General features: G+C 39.0%; 1 protein-coding gene across 1 annotated transcript in view; it reads left to right on the top strand.

The window, feature by feature from the left end:
- The first annotated feature begins 954 nt into the window (after positions 1 to 954).
- The window catches only part of LOC119026272 (tumor suppressor candidate 3), a 68,960-nt gene continuing 47,906 nt past the window's right edge, over positions 955 to 22,008 (top strand). Inside the window, exon 1 of the mRNA XM_037110519.1 lies at positions 955 to 1,103. Within this exon, the coding sequence (XP_036966414.1) occupies positions 999 to 1,103 (105 nt within the window). The 5' untranslated portion in view covers positions 955 to 998. The remainder of the gene's footprint in view (positions 1,104 to 22,008) is intronic.

Genomic DNA, 22,008 nt, shown 5'->3' with positions numbered 1-22,008 from the left:
TGGCCGAAAAAAAGGAGAAAGCCATATCCACTTTAATGCAACTAAGTACATTGTCCTTTGTGATACTTCCAGGCCTAATGGTATCTTTTTGCTGATAGAGTGCAGACATATCTGAAATATCACATAGCAAATCTTAACACCCCCTCAAAAAGTCAGAACTGCTCTGAATGTTAAAAGTTTTACACAGTGATTAAGTAAGTTACTGCAAGACTAATGTGCTGCGTTACATTAGTCACAAACTGCTTAGATGTAATTTCATAGGTAGAGAGGGACAAATGTCATCCCCCAGTGATTTCTCATTAATCATTTGGCCCCCCCAATTAACTTGAGGGGGGGCTGCAACAATCTCACCCTTCCAAGAACATTTGAGAAAGGGAGCGAGCAACAGAGACAAATTCTGCAGTCCTCAAGTTCAGACATAACATTCCCTTAATGTGACGTCTGACAAATAGCAGGCCCAGCTGCAGACCAGTAAATCGAGGACATTTTCACTCAACCATCTGACTTTTTCAAGTGTTCTCAAACTGAAACACATTCTCAATGGATTCATAATGATGAAGTCAACTAAAAAAATGGCAGCAAGTCAAACCAATGTTGTGGGTTCAAATGATATCTATCTGCCTTTCTATTGCAGCCTCTATCCTGTGACCTGTACACACACACACACACACACACACACACACACACACATGTATGTGTGTGTATATATATATATATATATATATATATATATATATATATATATATATATATATATATATATATATAGCCTTTTGGTTATAATTCTAATGGCTTCAACTTCAATAGTTGCCAATCCCCTAGCTGAAATGACAAGTTTTACCTCTAGATATTAATGTAAAAGCAGTAAAGCCACTTTAATCTTAAAAAAACTACAAAACCCAGAGGCTACCGCTTTACAGGTACTTCCCGTTGATTGGTCAACGCAGGATCCAATCACTTGTCGGAGACGTGTCTCGCTGTCAGAGCATCCTTCCGTCATGGCGTCTGTTTGGGTGAAATCCATCGCTAACCTGCCGGTCCTATCTGTTTTCCTACTGCTGGTGCTATGTCTGCCACCCGGAGGAGGACAAAAGAAGAAGGAGGTAACGCGTAGACCGCGTAAATGTATATTTCAGCGAATACTGTAGTATTTATCAATGAAAATTACGTGCAAATTGAGTCTGCCGGTGAGCGTTAAGCTAGGGACGTTCAGTTACGAAGGACAGGAAGTGTTTTAGAGAAACGGAACAATAAACGCTTTTCGTATGATGTCAATGGAAGGGACACTACTTACGAGTTGTCTCTACGTTTTGTCTCCCTTGTGATTGAGCTTTGCCATCTTGCTGGATAATATGACAAGCGTGCAAGCTTGAGGCATACGAAGCTAATGTAGCTAAGCTAATATGTATTGTACAGCATCCGGTGGAAGGTCGATTTGGTCGGGAAGCACTACTGAAATATCATAAGTGTTTCTATTGAAACTCATGTAATACTTTAATTTGATTAAGTTCATTGCTGCATTGTCGACTGTGTGGTTTTTATTTTGAAAATCGTAAGTGCAGGACGTGCTGTGTCTCACTTCTCGGTAGCTTAACCGTGACGCCTGATGCTGGCGAAAATATCAAAGTAACCACAATAGATGGCTGCAGACAAGCTGCATTAAGTTGTTGTAATGCACCAGAACAGTCTTTTCGACTGCTGCTGGTTTAGTGCACAAAACTTTCATGCGGTTCCTCCACTGAAGTGAAGGCAGGTCTGTTTAACCTGAAACGGAAGTGAGCAGGAAGCTCTTGTGGATTGCTAGCTCGAGCTGTCAGTTAACCCTAGAGTGGTCTGTTCACCTTTGTGTTGAATCTACTGATATGGCTTAATAATATTCTGTTGGTAACATAACTATATGTTATACTTTAATAATAGTAATAGAGCTGGATGCACTGTGGCAGTAGGATTGCTTCTTGTCTTTATACCAACACACTGTTAAATAGTGTTTGGTGGGAGAAGGAGAATTCTCCCTAAAGGAGAATGAAATCTGTAACCCGCCTCAAATTGCAATTTGCTTCATGTAAACAGAGTTAACCCTGATTATCACTCTGATTTGTTCATCTGTGTATGTGGAATGTACAAACCCACTATATACTTTCTCGTAAAGTAGTACTTAATCACTTATGTGTGTTAATTCCTGCCTTTTGTTATATTCCTTATTTAGTATGACTTCTTAGCAAGAATAATGAGAAATACTATGCTATTCATTTGGGGGTAAAAATCAAGTTTTGACCCTGGGAGTAAGTGTTTAACTCTAACTCTTGATCCACAAGATATTAGCTTTTCTGTAGCTTTCAACCATCTCACGTAGCCTGGGATTAGTTTGCCAAATGTAATTATTCATGGCCCCTGTCCAGTTACATGCAGATGCAGTCCAGCTAATCTGCAGAGGAGCTTTCTCACATTGAGAAGCTTGCCTGACAGCCTGATGTTTTATCTGTGTGATTCATGTTTTGAGGCATTTACTGGCACAGTACATGAGAATCATGATTTTCAAACTGTAAAAAGTGTGTGTCTTAACAGACTATGGGCAACCTGTCCCCCATGGCTCGCGACAGCACTGTGAGCAGGGATTCAGATTGAAAACAGCTGTAATGCGGCTTGGCTACATATGGCTTAACTTTAGGCTGGACAACCCTACATTGTTTTGAACCTATGCGCTCAGGGCTTGAGTCTGTCTGAACATGGCCTTGGCTGAAGTGGCCATTGGCAATACAGGAAGCTGTACACCTGGTTCTGGAGTAGTAAAGTCTAACTTATTACACTAGCATTCACTACCAGAGAGCTGAAAGCATCAGACTGCCCAGAGAAGAATGAAGAAACAATGTGTACATCTATTCTTCTCTTCCATCATCTTTCTCCATACGTGTTTGGAGGGTTGCAACGAATAATTATTGAAATAATTTAGCTTCAGAATTACCCAGAGTAGGGGTGGGGATTGATAAGGTTTTATCAGTATCTGTGACATTGTCGATTCTGCCTATCAGTCCAATTCCTTATCAAGTCCTTATCAATTCTCTATGCAGCCTTCTGCACGAAAAGCAACCATTTTTCCCCCCAAAATTATGTCTGCACAAGACTGTAAACATGACCATATTCAACTCAAACAGACTGAACAACACCTTGACAAGATATAGTATAGAAAGAAAATATAGTCTAAATAAATTAAATTAGTTCGACCGCCTGCATACGAGTGCTAACTAAGCACTGGTACGCAGGCGGTCGAACACATTCTTGGTACTTAATCCCATGCTGGGTAGACAGATTAGTTTTAGCACCTTGCTGGTATATGCACCCTTACACGATATTACAGCATTGCACTGATTACACATGGCAGAATCCTCATCTTGTTTGGTGAATTGCAGCCAGGCTTTAGATTGCATCCTCCTCTCCATGATGCTGCCTTGCAATTGAAGGTCTGAGTCGTCGCAATTGTACCGCAATGCAAAATTTCAGGAAAACCAGAAATCCACGTACAGGCAGGAAAATGAGAGAATCGTTAAGAAGAATCAATAATGTTGTAGGCGTACAATTCCGATGCAATTGGTCAGTCGGAACCGGTTCTGAGTTCCTGATTCCCACCCTTAACCCAGAGCCCAAAGTGATGACTTGAAATCGCTTCTTTTGTCCGACCAACAGTCTAAAACACAAGACACTCATTTACTGACTGACAAAAAAGCAGCAAATCCTGACATTTAAAGGTCCACTATGTAATTTGGGGAAATGCATTTTAGTCAGAAAAAAAGATCCTCATTGACTAATGCCTTGACAAACTAAATAAACAAATGATCTTTGTTTGCATGACTGAATAAACTGATTAAGCAAACTGACCTTAAAGGGCAAATTTCATGCATTTTTATTTTGTTTATATTTTGTATACCCTGCCAACTTTCTAGCTTCAAACTGTGTTCTGGGGACCTTATTTACAGCTTGTTTTTTCACTTATGGGAAAGATGAGCGTTTTTACCGTTTCCTCATTGATATTGTAGAAATTAAAATTCTGACTTTGAATATCGTCTCCAAAACTATATAATTCCCCTTTTAGAAGATGAACGTTCATTTTTTAGATTTTTGCATGAAAAATGGCTCAAATTATCAGTTATCAAAAGTTAGTTGACAGAAAGAATTGTCTTGATTGATATTAATATGATAATTGATTAATTGACTAAATAGTTACCACTCAAACCATTTGTAAGTTGTGTAGGCTACAATACTACTTTCCATTGGTTAGCCAAAGAAACAATCTAATAGCTGTCACCATGAGATTCACGTCTGTGACTGATATCAATCATCAGTGTTCACTTTTATTAATATCAAGTCAGTGCCTTTGTGACTCTACTCCCGCACCACCTCATCTGCACATTTCCTCTCAGCTGACTTAGCATATTTAGCATATGAATAGAAAACTGAGTGGACAGATTGAAGAATGCATGGACAAATACATGACAGGTGCACAAATATTTGAACAAATGAAAAAAAAAAAATATGCTAACAAATGGACATAGAAAGAGCTGACTGAGTGGAAGAATCAGCAGATGAATAAATGGACAGATTAGCCCCTGATGAAATGGCGTTCGAATGAGGGAGACGCCGTGAATGAATAATTGAGTGTGACATATTTGCTCTCCAGTTTCTACCACTCATGTTGATGGCTTGCAAGGTGTATGTGTCATAAGCACAGGAGTTGCCGATGTGCAAGAAATAGCGCATATTTCTCACTTTTTGTAATTTTACATTTAGGAAAGGTGACTTTCTGAAACAGTGGCATCTTTAGCCACATTCCTTTTTGTAGTGACAGTTTAAGTGATTATTTTGAGTCAAGACAAATTTGAATTACTTAATTTATGAAGGGGTAACGTGTATGTATATATATATATATATATATATATATATATATATATATATATATATATATATATATATATATATATATATATATATATATATATATATATATATATATATATATATAATATATATATATATATATATATATATATATATATATATATATATATATATATATATATATATATATATATATGCTGTTATGTCTTGCAGTTTAGTTTTAAACAAAGCATGCTGATGGACGTGATGCAACTAACGGTCATTATGCAGTATCTACAAGGTTAAATCAAGCAGATTGATTAACTTGGACTCTTGATCTGTCAGTACTTTTGGTCAAGATCTGCTAATATTTACATGCTGAAGAAGATCTCTGTCTCATTCATTTTCAGTCTGTCAAAGCTTTGTGGGAAAAGCTTACAGTTGTCTGTATTGTTTTGATGAATAAATGAAACCAAATTGTAATATCGCTCACAGTTGTAATTAGAAGTTTAAAATTCCAGTTTTACAGTTAATGACAAATGCTGTCTTAAATTGCTATTTTTACCTTTTTTTAGCCAGCAGCAGTCTACTGGCATCAGTGCTTATTTTCAGCGATGCCTTGCTTCACGTTCACAAAATTACACCAAGAATCTGCCCCACAATCTGCTGTTGGACACTGACCGGCTCAAGGACACCTCTACATTACCTAATTAGTGACAGGAAAGCATTTCTCTATCACGTACCCAGCTGAAATGCATCCAGCTATTATTAGTTTGCTTCCTTGCATTGACATTGCAGCTATCTTTAACTATCCCTTGAGTTAAGAATTTAGTCCACAAGCATTTAACTTTGGACCATTCTGACTGGAAAATCTGAGTGTGACTCTGCACCAGGTAGCAGTACCAGAGCTGGCCACACAGACACACACATACACACACATACACACCCAGACATGCAAACTTCCAATGAGCCACAGGAGAGATATTGAGGGGTTATAATGTGAGAAATGTTCTTTCCCAGTTGCCTGCCTGGGGCCATGGCAGAGAAGGTGGAGGAGGCAGAGGCGGAGGAAGATCTTATTTGGCTGGAAATGGACAAAATGGTGAAGCAGCATTGTGTATTCATCGCACCAGCTTCTGTTCTCCCTCTCTGCCCTCCTTGCTGTCCTGGCCATCCTAAGCTTTAACTCTAAATTCTGGGGTTGGGTAAGGTTAAGAGGAAATTAAAACTTTACTTAAGCATTCAAGCATTCACATATTTTTTATAGCGATATTCGAATCTTTAGTCAGTAGTCAATGCATTATTATTTGTTTGTTTGCCATTGTCTCTTTCCTGTGCTTGGTTGTGTACTTACTCATTAGAATCACAGCTATATGGCAGACTTTATCATGATTGTCATGATCATTTCACTGCTGCACTCGATTTATTTTTTAGCCAGTCTGCCTTTGCAGTCTTGAGAGAGAGAAAAGGGGAAAGGGCTGCAAGAGAAAACAGATTGATGTCAGGCTTTGGGTTCAACTTGGATATAATGTAGGAATTGCTGTTGTTTGGCATTTTAGCTAGCAAATAGGAGCCCAACTGTGTTTTTATCTCTCTTCCTATTATCTACACTTTTATGGAACAGAATTTAATACAGACTTCTATCAAGCAAATAGTTAGCCCTTGGTGGCTAATTCAACATTGTCAGCATGTGCTTCACAATAAGGGGTATTGTAGGGCTTACAATTGCTTTTATAAACCCTCTTGGTTGTGTAATGTAAATTGACTCCATAATGTTGATTCACTATTCCTTTGTTTTACAACAAAATCAAACGAGACCATAACACTGCAGGGAATCTTAATGAAACCAGCATAGTTATGAAGTAAGGTGGCACTACCATAAATTCACTGCAGCAAGGAGCAGTAGGAAATTTTGAGTTTGAGGTGTGAGGAAGTAAGTGGACTACAAACTTACTGCTACAAATATGATTATAGTTTTGTTTCAGCCTGATCACTTATGATCAGGGTTAAATCAATCAAATGCTGAACTATAAATTTAAACCTACATTATAGTCATGTATGATAGAAATCTTTCCGTTAAGTGTAAATTTGATGTCTGATGTCTGAAATATCTTCTTGTCTGCATGGATTCACTTCTGTGGCAAATCATTTGACTCACAGTAAAGTTCAGTTGAGGATGGGCACAATCATACTTTTGCTGTGCTTCGAGGGCAGAGCAGGTCAGCTTGGTAATCTTGCTTTATGAGTTTGCTGTGAAATTTCCGATCGGCAGAGAGTAGCACACTTTGCAGGAAAAGTGTGCTGTATCATGCCAATGGAAAATGGCATTACAGTCAAAGCCAGACCCCAGAGCGCTGATAGTGTCGGCTTTTGGCCACTGATGTTTGTGCCTTAGAAAGTTTAATGTGTAAGAAAGGATCAGGAAGTATTCCTTTTCGTATTTTTTTCTGTATAGCAACTCAGGATAGATGGAAAATCAAGGAATACATAAGGTATCAAAACAGTGACAGATATGGGGAAATAGATAAATAAATAAATGAATAAATAAATAAATAAAATAAAATAAAAGATGTTTGGGCAGCAGTGGTGGACCTCTCCCTTTTTAAATCCAACTATATGCCCCTCAGGGAGTGGAAGAAATAGTCACAGAGAAAGAAAGAATATTTATATCCCTTCAATACCCCCTCGTTCATCACCCCAGCTCCGCTAGATATTATATCTAGCCTGTGTTGTGTTTCTGTCTTAAGGCTGACTACAGCACAAAGAAAGAACCAATGTAAGCACTTCCTATACCTAGGCATATGGAGTCAGGGGATGTAAGGAGAGAAAAAACGGTCCAGGGCAGCGCGTCTGAGGCAAGGAGAATTATATATCTGGAGAGTTATATATATCTACAGAGGGATAGAGATTGCAAAGTAGTGGGCTTGCCACCGCACCATGGGACCAGTCTAATAAGTGGATCGGAATAATAAGAGCCTGCTACCTCTGCACACAGAGGTGCAATAAACTACCAGGTAGGCCCTTCAGGGCACAACCTAAGCCACTTGCTGAGTTTAGACTGGGGCTTATGAAGCTTAACACTGTGTAAGCACTATCGACTCTTGGTTTCCTGTCTGACCTGCTCATCTGAGGCAAAAAATGGCCCTCTGTTTACGCATTCTGCGCTGTGTCTTTCTGCTAGTGGATTTTACAGTAGAAAAAGGCACAGTGTGAGAAAGGATAGCTTTTCCCTCACAAAAAATGAATATTACGTTTTTTACATATTATGTTTAAATGTGTGTATTAGATTCAAATTCAAACTTCTTTTCCTTTTAGTTTCGAGAGGTTTCCCCTTGCTAGAGTTTTAGTTCTATTCTGTGAAACAAACAAAGAAAAAAAAAGGTGTACCAACTGTTTACGGTTGTATGATGTCATTTGCAAGTGCCCTCATCATTTGAAGTGCGATTTCTACCACAGAAGAAAGAGTATTTACAATTTTTCCTTCGACCCCTACTCATTACAAGCAAATCATCGTTAAAGACACACCTTCAAGTGGGTAGAAGTGACAATCCCTGCCATGCTTGGCTGGCGTGTCAAAAAGAGTCAAGCCTAGCCAGCGCATGGTAATGAAAAGCCCCAAGAATAAAGCAGTAATGATGCTGTCCTCAGTCCGTCCTCTGAGTTTGTGTTTAGACTGGTCGTCCAGACTGGAGCTAACATAGTGTGACAATTTTTAACTTTGTGATTATCAAACAATCTGTACTATATTCTACTTGAGTTACTTTACTGTAGCTTGCATGTAAAGCCCGACATTAACGTCCAATTTAATAACAACATTGTATAAATGGATACCTGATATCAAATGTGCGGGAAGTGGGTTGTAGTTTCAATATTGTCCCATGCTTTGTAGGTGCTGCTGGGAGGCAAGGAGATATTTACTTTGGGTGCCTGTGTGTGTGTACCATACTGGTACTAGTGTAGTTTGATTAAATTGTCTCAGTTTGTCTTTATGTTTCTATATGTCGGCTGCACTCTAGCCTTTTTCACTGCTTTCACAGAGACAACAAACTCCTTTCTTTTGGATCTACTTTATCAGTCTTTTTTATTTCTGCTTTTATTTTAGTCTTTTGTCAAATGGATCTTTTCCCTTGATTTTAAACTTTTATGCATGCATGCCAATGCTCATTCTCGGTTGACTCCCCCTGTCCTCTTTTTCTCATGAAAATAAATGTGAACGTTTCAAGGGTTCAAGAATGATGAATATTGTATCCAACCACTTTCCCTTGTGTGTTGCCAATACAGCCCAAACTACAGCTAAAAAGCAACCATAATGGTGCCATATTTCGTGCAGTGAAATGTTTCAATGTTCTCTCAGTGAATTCAGGGGTGATTTGTTTGGATCTCGCTCATTAACCGTAGTCATCTGAATTATTGATGCAGTAGTGTCAAGCCTGCTTTCCCAATGACTGATGGCCTGTGTTCCCAAGTCATTTTCTCCCTCTGTTATTCCTCCCTCTCCTCCTCCTCCTCATTTTCCCTCCCCTTTCAAGCACTTCTATAGCAAATTTTCGGAGTGGCAAAAGGATTTCCATCTCCAGCTTTCCATCCCCTTACACACCCCTTTCCCGTCCCCTGTCACCTCTCCTGTGTCTTTTTGCTTCAACCACCCATCTCTGTGCACTTCTTTGACATATCTATAATTATGTGGTGTCATGAAATGATTTCTCTCTTTTCTTATTCTTTGTTTCACATTTTTTTCCTCTACTGCTTTCCTAGTCTCCTTTGCTGTCTTTATACCCATGTGTCCCTCCCTCCCAACTCAACAACTGACATTTCCAAGGCTAATTTCTGAGCCAGCCCTGTTAAATTTGGGGGAGTGTAGGGTGTTGCCTTTCTGTTGTGAACATGAATTTCTCAATGCCATTCATCAGCAAGATAGACTTGCTCCTTTGAAAACGTCTTTCTTTCTTTTGCTCAGTTAGCCTTCAGAGACCCTCTATGTCTCCACACAGAGACACAGAAATGTTTATATCTACATAGATTATACTCTGGCTAACCTGTGGATAAAATGTCTGCAGTGTGGAAACATTTTGAATTAGAAAGCGAAAGCAGACCAGTCCAATGGCGACATGTAACTTCTGCAATACGACCGTTTCATGAGGGGGTAACAAACGAGCTGCACTTAATACTACAAACTTGGTGCAATAAAATATTACAGAGAAGGTAAATGAATTCATTGCTCTGGATAACCAGCTCATCTCCGTGGTGGAGGATCAGGGAGTTTTTGAATCCTCAGTATGCTCAACCATCCTGGCATGACATTACATTAACTCCACTTTCTTTTTATATGTGGTTTCAACAAAATAAAAATAAAAACTTATTAAGGAACAGCTTGGATGCAGGTGCTTTTTTCTTAATGCAGCTATATTATTCAGGAAAATATAAGTTAAGGCAAAGTATCGGATGGGGACTTGGTATTGGCTTTTATTTATTGGCATTTTATTTAAATATTAAAAGACTCAGATCGGGATTGGGGTAAAAAAAACCTGATCGTGACATCCCTAATTGAGACCATGGATGTTTGTGTCGTGGCTTCAGTCTCTTTTCAGGAAGCCATCAGCCATTGAATCAGTCATTTACTTAACCTTAGGTAAGCAGTCACCCACTCACTCAATTAACCACCATACAGTCAATAAATCATTTACTGTGACATAAGCCCTCAAAGTCACTTTATTCATTTCTTTATTCATATCATATTAAAGTTTCCAGGATTACCTGCTTTTGACTTGTATAAAGCATTCACATCATCAAGTTTCTATTCACTTTGCAGTTATGACTGGGGTCCAATCTGGTGCTACCAGTTCCAAAAATCTAATATACGTAGATGCCACAAGATATTCAGCTAGTCGTAATTAAGTAATCACACTCATGTATACTGCCATCACTTAAACATTTCTACACACATCTTGAGTTGTCAACATGGTAAGCTTTCTAATTTCTGTTATCCAGCTAATATGACACCAGCACCAGCACATTGGTCTATTCGTCAGTCATTGACTCACTCATTGATTTCTGTATGGCTGCTTTTTTAAATGTTATTTTGCCCAGCAAACGTGTATAATTTGAGAAGTGTTGATAAAAGTAAGCATAATATGTCAGTTCCAGTACAGAGTTAATCTCTTCGGTAATGAGATTAAAAAAACCTTTTGAGATGTTGGTTTTGGTATTGACAATTGGCCAAAATAAGGTGGAACATATCAGTATACCCGATATCAGCAAAAATCCAATATGGTGCATCCCTAGTTGAACTAGCTTTCTGGACAGTCTAACTGCTAATGTCCAGCATACTTCTCTGATCATTCATCCCTGCCCTTTCCTCATCACTTCTTATCTCCACAGGGAAATGTTGCCATAATAGTACTGTCTCCTTTGCCCCCTTTCTCATCTTTCTCTCTTCTGTCACTTCTCCCTCCTCATCCCTCTTTCCATCTTCTTTATTCCTCAACTTCCCCCTTCGTCCTCCATGCCTCTACTGTTTTCCTTCCACACTCCCAGTTGCCCTCCCCCCCCATGTGACAGGTCTTGCTGTATAGCTGATATGAGGTGGTGTATTATCCCACTGTGTGTGTGTCTTAGAATGTGTGTTTGGGTGTCTGTCTGGCTTGCGGCTGATAAGACGTCTCACTCTTATCCTCCCAGACAGACCTGTGTCGCTGTGACGGTTCGCGGGCCATACATAAGCTCACATACAACAGACAAGTGCACATAGAAATACACAAGTATACTCCTTAACACATATGCACATACATACACACAGCCTTGACGACGTTGTTGGATTGAAAACTTTATAGTGGAGGTCCTCGCAATTCTGTGTATGTGTAGGTATGTGTGTGTCTGTCACAGATATCTGATGTTTGTCTCTTATTAAACTCTTAGTCTTTCTGCTTCACTGGCAGAAGGCCTGTTAACACTCTGCATAGGGCTAAAGACTGTGAATGTGTGTGCACGCGTGCTTGTCTGTGTGTTCCTCTGTCTTTGTCTTTAAGGTAGAGAGGCTGTCAAAAGACTGCCTTATTGAAAATACTTGTCATGAGAGGGTAACTGTGACGGGGCAGATTTCCTAGAGATCTTTCTTACCCCATTTGACCTGAGAACAGTGCTCATGTGGCCAGAGTGAGACCTTGTTAGGTAATGCTACACCTAGAAATAATCGAATGAGTTATGAATTATTGATTTATGTTAACATAGCCTTTTGAAAGCATTTATTTGTCCAGGGAATGTCAAGTACTCACCATGGTCTCTCTGGCTCTTCTCCTGCTTCTCATTCACTTTCAGTCAAACACAATAAAACCTGGGAGACCATGGAGCTGTATTACAGATGCAGTTGGAGGTGTGGTGGTGGTGAGGAGCTGGGATCTCAAACCTCTAGGCTCAGCTGATTATTAGGGTTGAAAAAAATCCCCTGAATGCAAAAGTTCTAGAAGGAGCTCATTAGGGATGCACCGATCCACATTTTTTCACTTCCAATCCGATCCCGATACCGGAATTTGGATATTTACCAATACCAATACTTTTCCGATACTAGAGCTCTGTTTGCTTTAATATTGTTATTATTATCATCATTTTATATGAGGCTGAAATAAACTCCTCTCTACAGGCAAATATGACATTGGGCACACATCTGAAGTCCAAATGACTGTAGTAAAGCTCAGGGCTCAGCTAACTTGGTTTACACTCAGTTGTATAGTTCAGATAGCGCAGTCTCTAATAAGTATCTCCTGGTTGGTAAACTATACCGTAGCTGCAAGTGTTCAATCAGGCTGCGACATCTTGCGTTTTCCTCTACTGATATCGGTTGGTTATCGAGTACGATTAAGTTGAGCAACTTCTCGGTAATCCCTTTAGCTTTCACGTCGTCTGCTTGGAGTTTATCTTGCTTTTGGATTGACTCCAGAAGTGATTCCTAATGGCTCCTTCCATCTTTCTACCCCCTGGGTAAAATTTTCTTGTGCTCTTTCACATGGTGCTTTTTTAGATGTCTGTTGCATTAGTGGTGTTTTACGTCGCGAGGGAGCTTCCACCTCTCTGAATAATGCCTTTGCAAACATTGCATTTTGATGTCTTGCTTTGTGGTTTTTGCAGTGTAAAATATGTCCACACAGAAGACATGTGCTGCTCAATGCTAACCTGCTAGCTGGCTGCAAACTGTGGGATAGATTTCCTGAACAGTGACGTGTCTCATAATGTTGTGTCTCATTGAGCCACGCCTCCATTCCACAGTTTGTGGCCAGCTAGCAGACTAGCCGGCAGGAATCACTTGTGGAGTCATTTCAGCAGAAAACGTTAAAGCACAGACATGGCTCATGGACTGGAAATCTCAGCAGGTTGGACCCGATACCGATACTTGATTGGATCGGCCCCATCCCTAGAGCTCATGCTCCTCCTTTTTGCATTAGGAATTGGTAGGAAGTACAATTCTGTCCAACAGAGAAGTTATTTATAGCCCCAAAATATCTTATTCAACACACATTCATACACACACACACACACACACACACACACACACACACACACGGTGAATACGGTAATGTAACATGATGAACTGAAGCTGTTTAGCATACAGCTGTAGTCAGTATAAATGCTAAATGCCATCTCGTGTCAGACTTTGTCTGTTTCCTTCTCCTTCTCAGTTTCTCACTTTGTCTCCCACTGTTTCTCACAACTCTTCAGTTCTTATTAAAAGTAACTTGATGTCATTGGAGCGATAGTAACCACAACTGAGAGGGCAGAATTAATTATTTTTACACGGGTAATGATTTGTAGGCATTTTAAGGCTACTCATTCAATGCACTTAGTATTCTATAAACAGACATCTGGTGACATTTTGGATTTTATGAACATATTGGGAAGCATAAACTGGTCAAGATGCACGCTGTGTGTAAATTGGCTTCGCAACAACTTCTAACCACATTGGCACTTTTCAGGAAAAGAATACAGCAAGCTCAACTAACTAGCCAGGAATTGAGGGGATCAGCTTTGTCATCAAACTTTGAGATTGTGCATCAGTCACGTTTGTGATGTTTGCAACCTCAAAAGTGCCATATCTTATGGCATTTGTGTATTTTGTTCCTTTCAAGATCAGAGTGAATAATGTGTGACACTTGTGAAGTCGTGTGTGTACAGGTGCATGGATACAAACAGAAGTGGAAAGAGTTCTAAAAATTTGTACTCAAGTACTGTTACATTGCTTAAATTGCACTCAATTACAAGTAAAAGTACTGGTGTTAAAAAAACCACTCAGAGTATTTATTACTTTTTAACTGATGGATATCATGTTGCGTCATCAACAGCAGGCATTTGATTCGATTTACCCATATAAAATATCTGTTTTCAAAGCACGTTTCTCAGACGAGCAATTTAGACAAATTGCACTGAGGCAATTTGTTTTGTAAACAAATGGAGATATAATGCCGGGAATTTGTTTGTTAAAAGAATGACAAAAATGTTTTTGAAATTGCATAAAACTGTTTAAACTTTTCCCAATACACTGCAAACAACAGGCAGGTAATTGTCTTAAACTCTTAGACATACTAGCATTTCTGTCACACTTCACTTTCTGAACCTTCTGTTCAGTTTCAGCAGGAGCTGGTTTTCTAAGTTAACAGAGTCTATCCGGCTTCGTTCGGCTGTGAAGATTTGACCAGCACAGCTAAAAAGTCATTCACATGCAGCAGAGGCAGGCAGAGCTGTGTTCAGCTTGAGAGAGAGCATCTTAATGGTTGAGAAGGAGAGCAGCAGCTCCATGGTGTCTGTGGCACAAGCAAGATAACCATCAAGCTCAACTGGACTTCGCAGCCTTCTAGAGATTGGTCTGTAGAAGAAATCCTCTTCATCAGAGGACTCCGTTTGCTGATCGTCTCTCTCATGCGCCATCGTTTCAAGATGTTGTTTGATGTATGTCAAGGCTGTAATTGCAAATAGATAACGCAATTTTGTTATTTAAATTTCAGTGAGTATTCCTGAACACACAAACTTAAATCAGCTAATCCTCAAAAAGGATTATTTGGTATTAAGTACAGATCATCAATAACTGACAACCTATTAGGTGAGCCATGACTGAGATGTTATTAAGTATATTCACTTTTCCATTTGTTCAAACATAACAATACACACAAATGGTATCATAGGAATCTTTGAAAAAAAAATCTGGCCTTACCAGCCTCTATTAAATCTGCTCTGTCAGTCCAGGAGGTCTTGAACTTTGGTAAGAGGACTGCAGCTGCAGCCAGCTCTGAATCCTGGAGAGCAAAATATATGTATATACCAAAACCAAATTAAGAAAATGAAGAACATACACACAAAATGCTGCTCATAGAGCTAACAAATAGAAAAAAAAACAATTACATTACATTCCACATTAAATTTATATCAGGCAACATATAAGCCAATACTGATTAAGATCCATGTCACTGTGATAGACAATGAAAAAGATCAAAAACAGCTCACCTGACAGTGAAATTACTGCAATGATATGACTACTATGAGGTAGTGAGTGTAAACAGATGGCACACACATGAATACATTGGGTTCACTGACTCTACAAGAATCACAGCATTCCGGTCAGCCCCAATTTATCCAACTGTAATAATGTTTAAGGACTCCAATATGCAGGAATAATAAGATAGAATAGGCAAAATTACATAAATACTGCACACAAAATATCCACATGGGTTTTGCACAAAACTGCAGGGGATTAGAGTGAAGTGGATGTGTCTGTAAAGGGGTAATACTTATCATACAAAAACATTTTCATTCAGGTGTCTTTAAGTTGGAGAACAGCCCCCTTGCTCGTGCCCTGTTTTCCATGCTAAACTAGCCTACATTTGGAGCAATATTTACCCCCCTTACCAACAAGCTAACATGACATGGTTAATTGTGAATGGATGCAATTTGTGTTCTAGTTTCATATAACATAGCGTCACTGTAGCACAAAATATAGGCCTGCTGAATTTAGGCATGTGAGTATTAAATGATTAATTTAAGATTTCATTTATTGTAATGACAGTGGTTGTCTAAATATTAAGATAAAACATTTTTAAGAATTGTAGCACAATTATGCATGCACGCACACGTTAGCTAGTTCTGTCTCATTTTAATATCAGGCTAACCAATGGCAGTGACAATGTCTTTGCAGACATATCTTAGCCAAACTAATAACCATAACACACAGGAAAAATAAGAAAGCAATATCATACAAGTACAGTTGTAAAACCTCTTCATCGCAATGTGTTTTTTGAGATTAGATGCTGAAATCTTGTAAGCTGACATAACCGTAGAGGTCAAACAAAGTTTGCACTGCATCTGGATGCTGTCTCCGTTTCTCCCCCTGTACATGAAAAATTCCTCCAGGTACGGCCACGGGCACTCGTCCTCCGTCTTTTCTTCATAATTTTCACTGTTGACAGTGTTGTCTTCTCTCGCTATTTTGGCTTTTTTGTCTCCAAATCTTCAATCCATAAATTACTCCCTACTCCACTGTGTTGGTATGTTACCTCCAGAAACCTTGGCGTGCTGCTGCAGCAGAGTGTTGTCATTTGTTACTTTCACCCCTAGATACAGGCTAGTATATTGTTCTTTTTATTTTTTGTTTTTGGGCCTTTATTGATAGGACAGTTTAAGAGATAACCAGAAACAGGTTGAGGGAGGGGGGGGGGGTGACATGCAGCAAGCCCCTGTACATGGGATGTTTGCTCTACCAATTATGTAAGCCCCAAAGTATATCGTTCTTCATTTAAAAATGTAATCCTGTTAGTAATCCCTTTCCTTTACCAGATGTATATGTAATCTAATTAGATATTTTGCTGTAACTGTAGTGTAATGTAGTTACATTATGTTTGTATCTTAATTATGCAATCCTGTTACATGCATGTTATGCCCCAAACCTGACTACAGATGGATATATGTATTCTTTTTCCAATATTTATGTACTGAGATGGATCACACAGATACTGGTAATATAAGATGCAGCTTTTTATAGTGTAGGCTTTTGTTGTCTGATTTTCAGACTTTATAAACCAAAAGGGATTGTAGATTTATCTAAAAGTAGTGCGTGCGGAAATACAAAATTGAAGATGCATGACAGAAGAATCATTTTAAATGTGAAGATTCACACCTCTAATCTGTGATCATGTTGGAGTTGATCAGTGCCAAGACTCCCCTTGTCTTTTGGACTTTGTAGTAATTGATCAGTAATTATGCACTCAGATTTTTCAGGCAAAAAAGGTGGTGCATCTTCTGGTCTCTTCACATGCTACACCCCACTGCTGCCTTTGCAATCACTCATGATGTTTAAACTTAGTTTGATATACACAGTGGTTAAATGGTAAATATTAAAACAGAAACAGAATTGCTAAAAGCCATCGCTTTACCTGCCAACCAGAGTCTTTATTTGTTTCTTTGAGCCCTGTAATGATTGAATGTTTGTGATTTCAGACTGAGTCTAAAACAGCGATGAAATCGGCAGCCTTGTTATCACTGTAAACTCTTCAACAACATCAACAGATAAACACTCACTCATTACCGCAGTAAGCAATCTTAAAGCATCAAATTGGGTGGTAAAATTGTTTCTCAACACCTTCAACAAGCCAATCATAATTTCACTTATCACTCAAGCAGTGGGGCAAGTTAAGTCATAAAAGGAAGTGAGTCATTTTGTGTTGACGCACAGGAACAAATAGATTGATAATTTTAAATGCCAGCATTTTCAATCATTGTGCTTTGGGAATGTCATCTTGTTTCAAACTGGTAAAACCCACGTGTAGTGACTACCTGTCATCTCAGTCCAAGTGATGTTGCATTTCTTTTTTGATTTACTCAAATTGATTTATTGGAGAGGTAACCTGAATCCACATCCCGATACTGTATGATGTTTAACAGTTTTGGGGGGACTATGGTACATAATAATAATAAAATTCCTTCATTTTCTATCATTGAAGCCATTCTCCTCTGTCTTTCCTGCAAAATATGTAAATTTACTGTAAAACCATGGCAAGGCTTTATTTAAAAAGATGTTTTTTCTCAGTTGATACCCACACATGGTATGCCATTAAATCATAGTCTGATTCTTACTGTAGGTAGAAATAAATAAAGCAGAGTGAGAGAAGGCTCTTGAACTAGGAGCCTGATTTGCAATGATTGTTACAACCCTTATTTCAACTGAGCAACCATTGGTCACTCCCCTTCCCAGCTGTTCAGATTATTGACCTGCCAATTAGTCTCACCAGCCGAGCTCAGAGCATGGTATGATTAGTGCAACCAGCTCACCATCTCCCCTGTGAGACTGACACCACTTTGCAGTTGGCGGTAAGACAGCTGTAGCTTTGCTGGGCTAGAAGAAGTAACATTGCTGTTATCACAGCCCATAAGGCTGCATTCAGAGTACTTGGACAGGGGGTAAAGCTTTAATGCATGCATTTCTTTCCAGGCAATAAAACAAGAAAGGTTTTGGACAGCAGCTTTTCTCTAGTGGCTTTATTGCCAGCTCATTCTGAAATGAGCTCTTTAGTCAGTGTGCCAGCCCATTCAAGTCTAACTGCTTATCAAACCAAGGTTGTGCTGTGATAAAATGTCAGTGCAAGTGTCTGGTGGTCATTACATAAGGTGTTTACTGGATGTCATGTTGTACAGTGTCTATGTATGAACAGAAATCCTAACAAATGTGTGTGCAATGTGAATTCCATAGATCAGCCTTCACAAAGCAGCAGTATTCAAATTATTCTCCTATGTTAAATGTAGCAATTTATTGCTCATCAAATATAACTTTTATAACTGTTGTCGGCCCTACTTTTTCGCAACAAATTGCACACCACTCATAGTTTTGGAAGCACATTTACCTGAGGTAAAATTCTAATTTTAGGCAACAGTATGAGTAATCAGTGTTTCCTTTGCATATGTTAGTAATATCTTCTCTCTGTGGGGGAGAGAACACTCTACTGTGTGAGTCATCAAACTAATGTAGCACTTTGCATCAGACCAAAAGCTTCAGACTTGGACATTAAGTTGTAGCTTCCATTAAACATTATATATCATGTATAAAAATGATAAAGTACAATTATTAGGCATGGTAGTTGCCATAAAGTGCCATTTAATCTTTAGATCCTGTGTTAAAGTTTCCATGACAATAAATGTAAAATTCTCTGTAGTATTTACAAAGCAGCTGTCCTCCTGTTTTCCCTTTAAACCTTTAAACACTGTAACATATTGTTTTTTAAGATATAGCTAATCCCACTAAAAACTCTGCTCATGGTTGTATGTATTATATTTACCTGGGTTGAATTTCTATTTTAAGATAACCCATGTGGGTAGTTAGTGTTTTCTTTGAATGATTAAGTCAGCTATATATGCTGTATTTTTGGAGATATTTATTAAAAGTGCCTTGAAAAGCTGCTGTTCTTCTCCGTGTAATAGGTCTAGTGAGACTGAATGCTCACCTAAGCAGAAGCGAATAACAAATGTGAATGGCTTATAAGGCTAATTAGGAGCACATTAAGCTCACAGTTATTAGGCACTAATACTAGTGTTAGCTTCCAAAGGCTAATGAGGTAGCATACTAGGCCAATTACACTTGTATTTCTAATATGCTTCTACGTGCATTGTGCGCTTGGCCCTGACTTTGACCATTAAAAATAATGACTGCGGACAGATCGGCTCAGTCTGCATGCCAGGCAGGTGTGTAAAGTTAAAGGAATAAGGGGACTAAATTGAGGGCTTAGAGCTAAAGGTCACTTAATAGTGACACGAACACACCTGGGAAGCAGAAAAGAGGAGGTCATCTGACCTGGTAGTGCGACAGGCTTGTGCATTCTTGACCTTGAGTCAGTCCAGACCCATCACTTACATGTTCTCCCTATCATTTCTTTTACACATAAGCTGTTGCCACCCTCGTGTCTCTTTGTTTCTTCTCACCAAGTATTGTTGATATTACAGTACTGGCAGAAGAAGTGAATTCAGGTCAGTACACCCTGTTCTCTGTACCCAGAAACAAGGATGCGACAATACAGGCTATTTTGAATTTAGTTTTTGATTGGAGAGGGGTCCCCGGTGGTAAGTATGATTATTATTATCAAAAATGAGAAGGTAGTGGTTTGGAAATGTGTTTGCTGTTTTGACAAAATGTATTTTCTAAAGTGAGCCTTTCATATGTGAAATTTTTGTTACGTTTGGATACCTGCAACATAGCGTTCACGAAAGCAACTGTGATGGGAGTCTGTGAATCGGAGAAGGGCTTTTTTTTGTAAACGGGGATGATGGTGTACATGATGTCACTGACAATAAAACCCCCAGTTTTTGCTTAGATTGTCTTGACTACCAAGTCATTGGCATCGATGATCGGCTGTTTGGTTACAATGAGACGGGAAAGAAACACAAACTGCTAGTGTTCTAAGGGTAATAAGCTCAGTCAGGCAATATGTGTTGAATTACTGCAATATTGAGGTAATGCTTGCCCGAGTCTAACCTCAAAACTCATATTTCATTCATCACTCGAGAGAGTGATTTTCAATTCTCTGTCAAGTCTCAAGTTTCAACTCTCTCAAGTATCAAGTCTCTTATAATTGTAAAATGGAAGAGGACAGCAGAGGATATTACTGGGAAATGACTGCAAGATGTATTATTATATTTAGGAGAAAATACACTTCATAGCATGATGGATTTAGAGATGAAGCCCAGTGGTGGCCATCTTAGAGGGGTGTCGTCTTCTTCTTTTCCCTCTTACTGGTTGCTACTTCCACTTCCATTTTTACTATGTGGTCTTTGACTTGACTAAATGTGAACTTTGAACTTGTTGATATGATTTAACTTTCTTGCTTGTCATTGCTTATGCATTGTTGGCCTTATTAATCTCTCCAGCTTGTACTTATTTCTAGGCCTGCACAATAACTAATTTTTGTTGGACGATAAAGTGTCAGAGAAATTATATTATTGTCATTTTATGACCAATTTATTTAGTGAGCGAGCGTGTGTACGTGGAGATACTCGTGAATGAATGGGAGAAGAAGGAGAAGCAGCAGCAGTAGTGGCAACAGCAATAAGTGTACATTACAGGCTGCAGTTTGGCTGTGAGTAAAGCTGACGGCCCCTCAAGATACAGCAAAGCTCCCTGTTAGTATTTCCTGACCAGCTTAACACGTGAAAGGGGTTCACCCCGAAGGTAAACATAAACGTGGTGGAAATCATCTCTGCTGTGCTCCCCAACCACGGTCTAGGAGCCAGGAATGGTGTAACACCATGCTATCGTTTGACTAGCTGTAGCTAATCGCTACAGGCTTCGCTAGTTGCAAAGTTAGAGGTGGTTGACTCGCAGCACTTCAACACGTGTCTTTTTTTCCACTTGGCAAGCCAACTGGACATGACATGAGGGTGTGGCAGCATAGACAATTCCATTTTTTAATGCGAAGTTCAAGATTGTGACTTAATTTAGGTCAATTTCGATTTAAAATTGAAGTCATGACACCCTTAGTAATTGACTATTCTAGCTGGAAGCGGCTGATTTTAATTGAATATCTACATGGATGTACAGAGGTCCATTTCCAGCAACCATTACTCCTGTGTTGTAATGGTACATTGTGTTAGCTAATCATGTTAAAAGGCTAATTGATGATTACAAAACCCTTGTGCAAATATGTTAGCACAGCTGAAAACTGTTGTGCTGATTAGAGAAGCTATAAAACTGGCCTTTCTTTGAGCTAGTTAAGTATCTGGAGCATCAGAATTTGTGGGTTCGATTATACTCTCAAAATGGCCAGAAAAAGAGAACTTTCTTCTGAAACTCATGAGTCAGTTCTTGTTCTGAGAAATGAAGGCCAGTCCATGCAAGAAATTGCCAAGACGTTGAAGATTTCCTACAATGGTGTAAAGTACTCCCTTCAGAAAACCTTGAGTACACTTCTTCTCCCTAATTTAATGTGAAATGGATGAAGAAAATTGTGAAGATGCGCGAAAAGCTGTAGCTGTACCACTTGTTCTGGTTTCTCTACAGTGCATAATTAAACCTTGAGACCACCCACTGCTGACCCATGCTACCTAAGCCACTAAGTGGAATCTAAAATTTTGACTCTTTATGCCTGAACCATTTGATTACGTCACACACACACACAGGTTCGA

Source organism: Acanthopagrus latus, chromosome 1, assembly GCF_904848185.1.
Source record: "Acanthopagrus latus isolate v.2019 chromosome 1, fAcaLat1.1, whole genome shotgun sequence".
Taxonomy (NCBI): Eukaryota; Metazoa; Chordata; class Actinopteri; order Spariformes; family Sparidae; genus Acanthopagrus; species Acanthopagrus latus.
The sequence above is the reverse complement of the archived record's forward strand: the minus strand, read 5'-3'. Positions and strand labels throughout refer to the sequence as shown.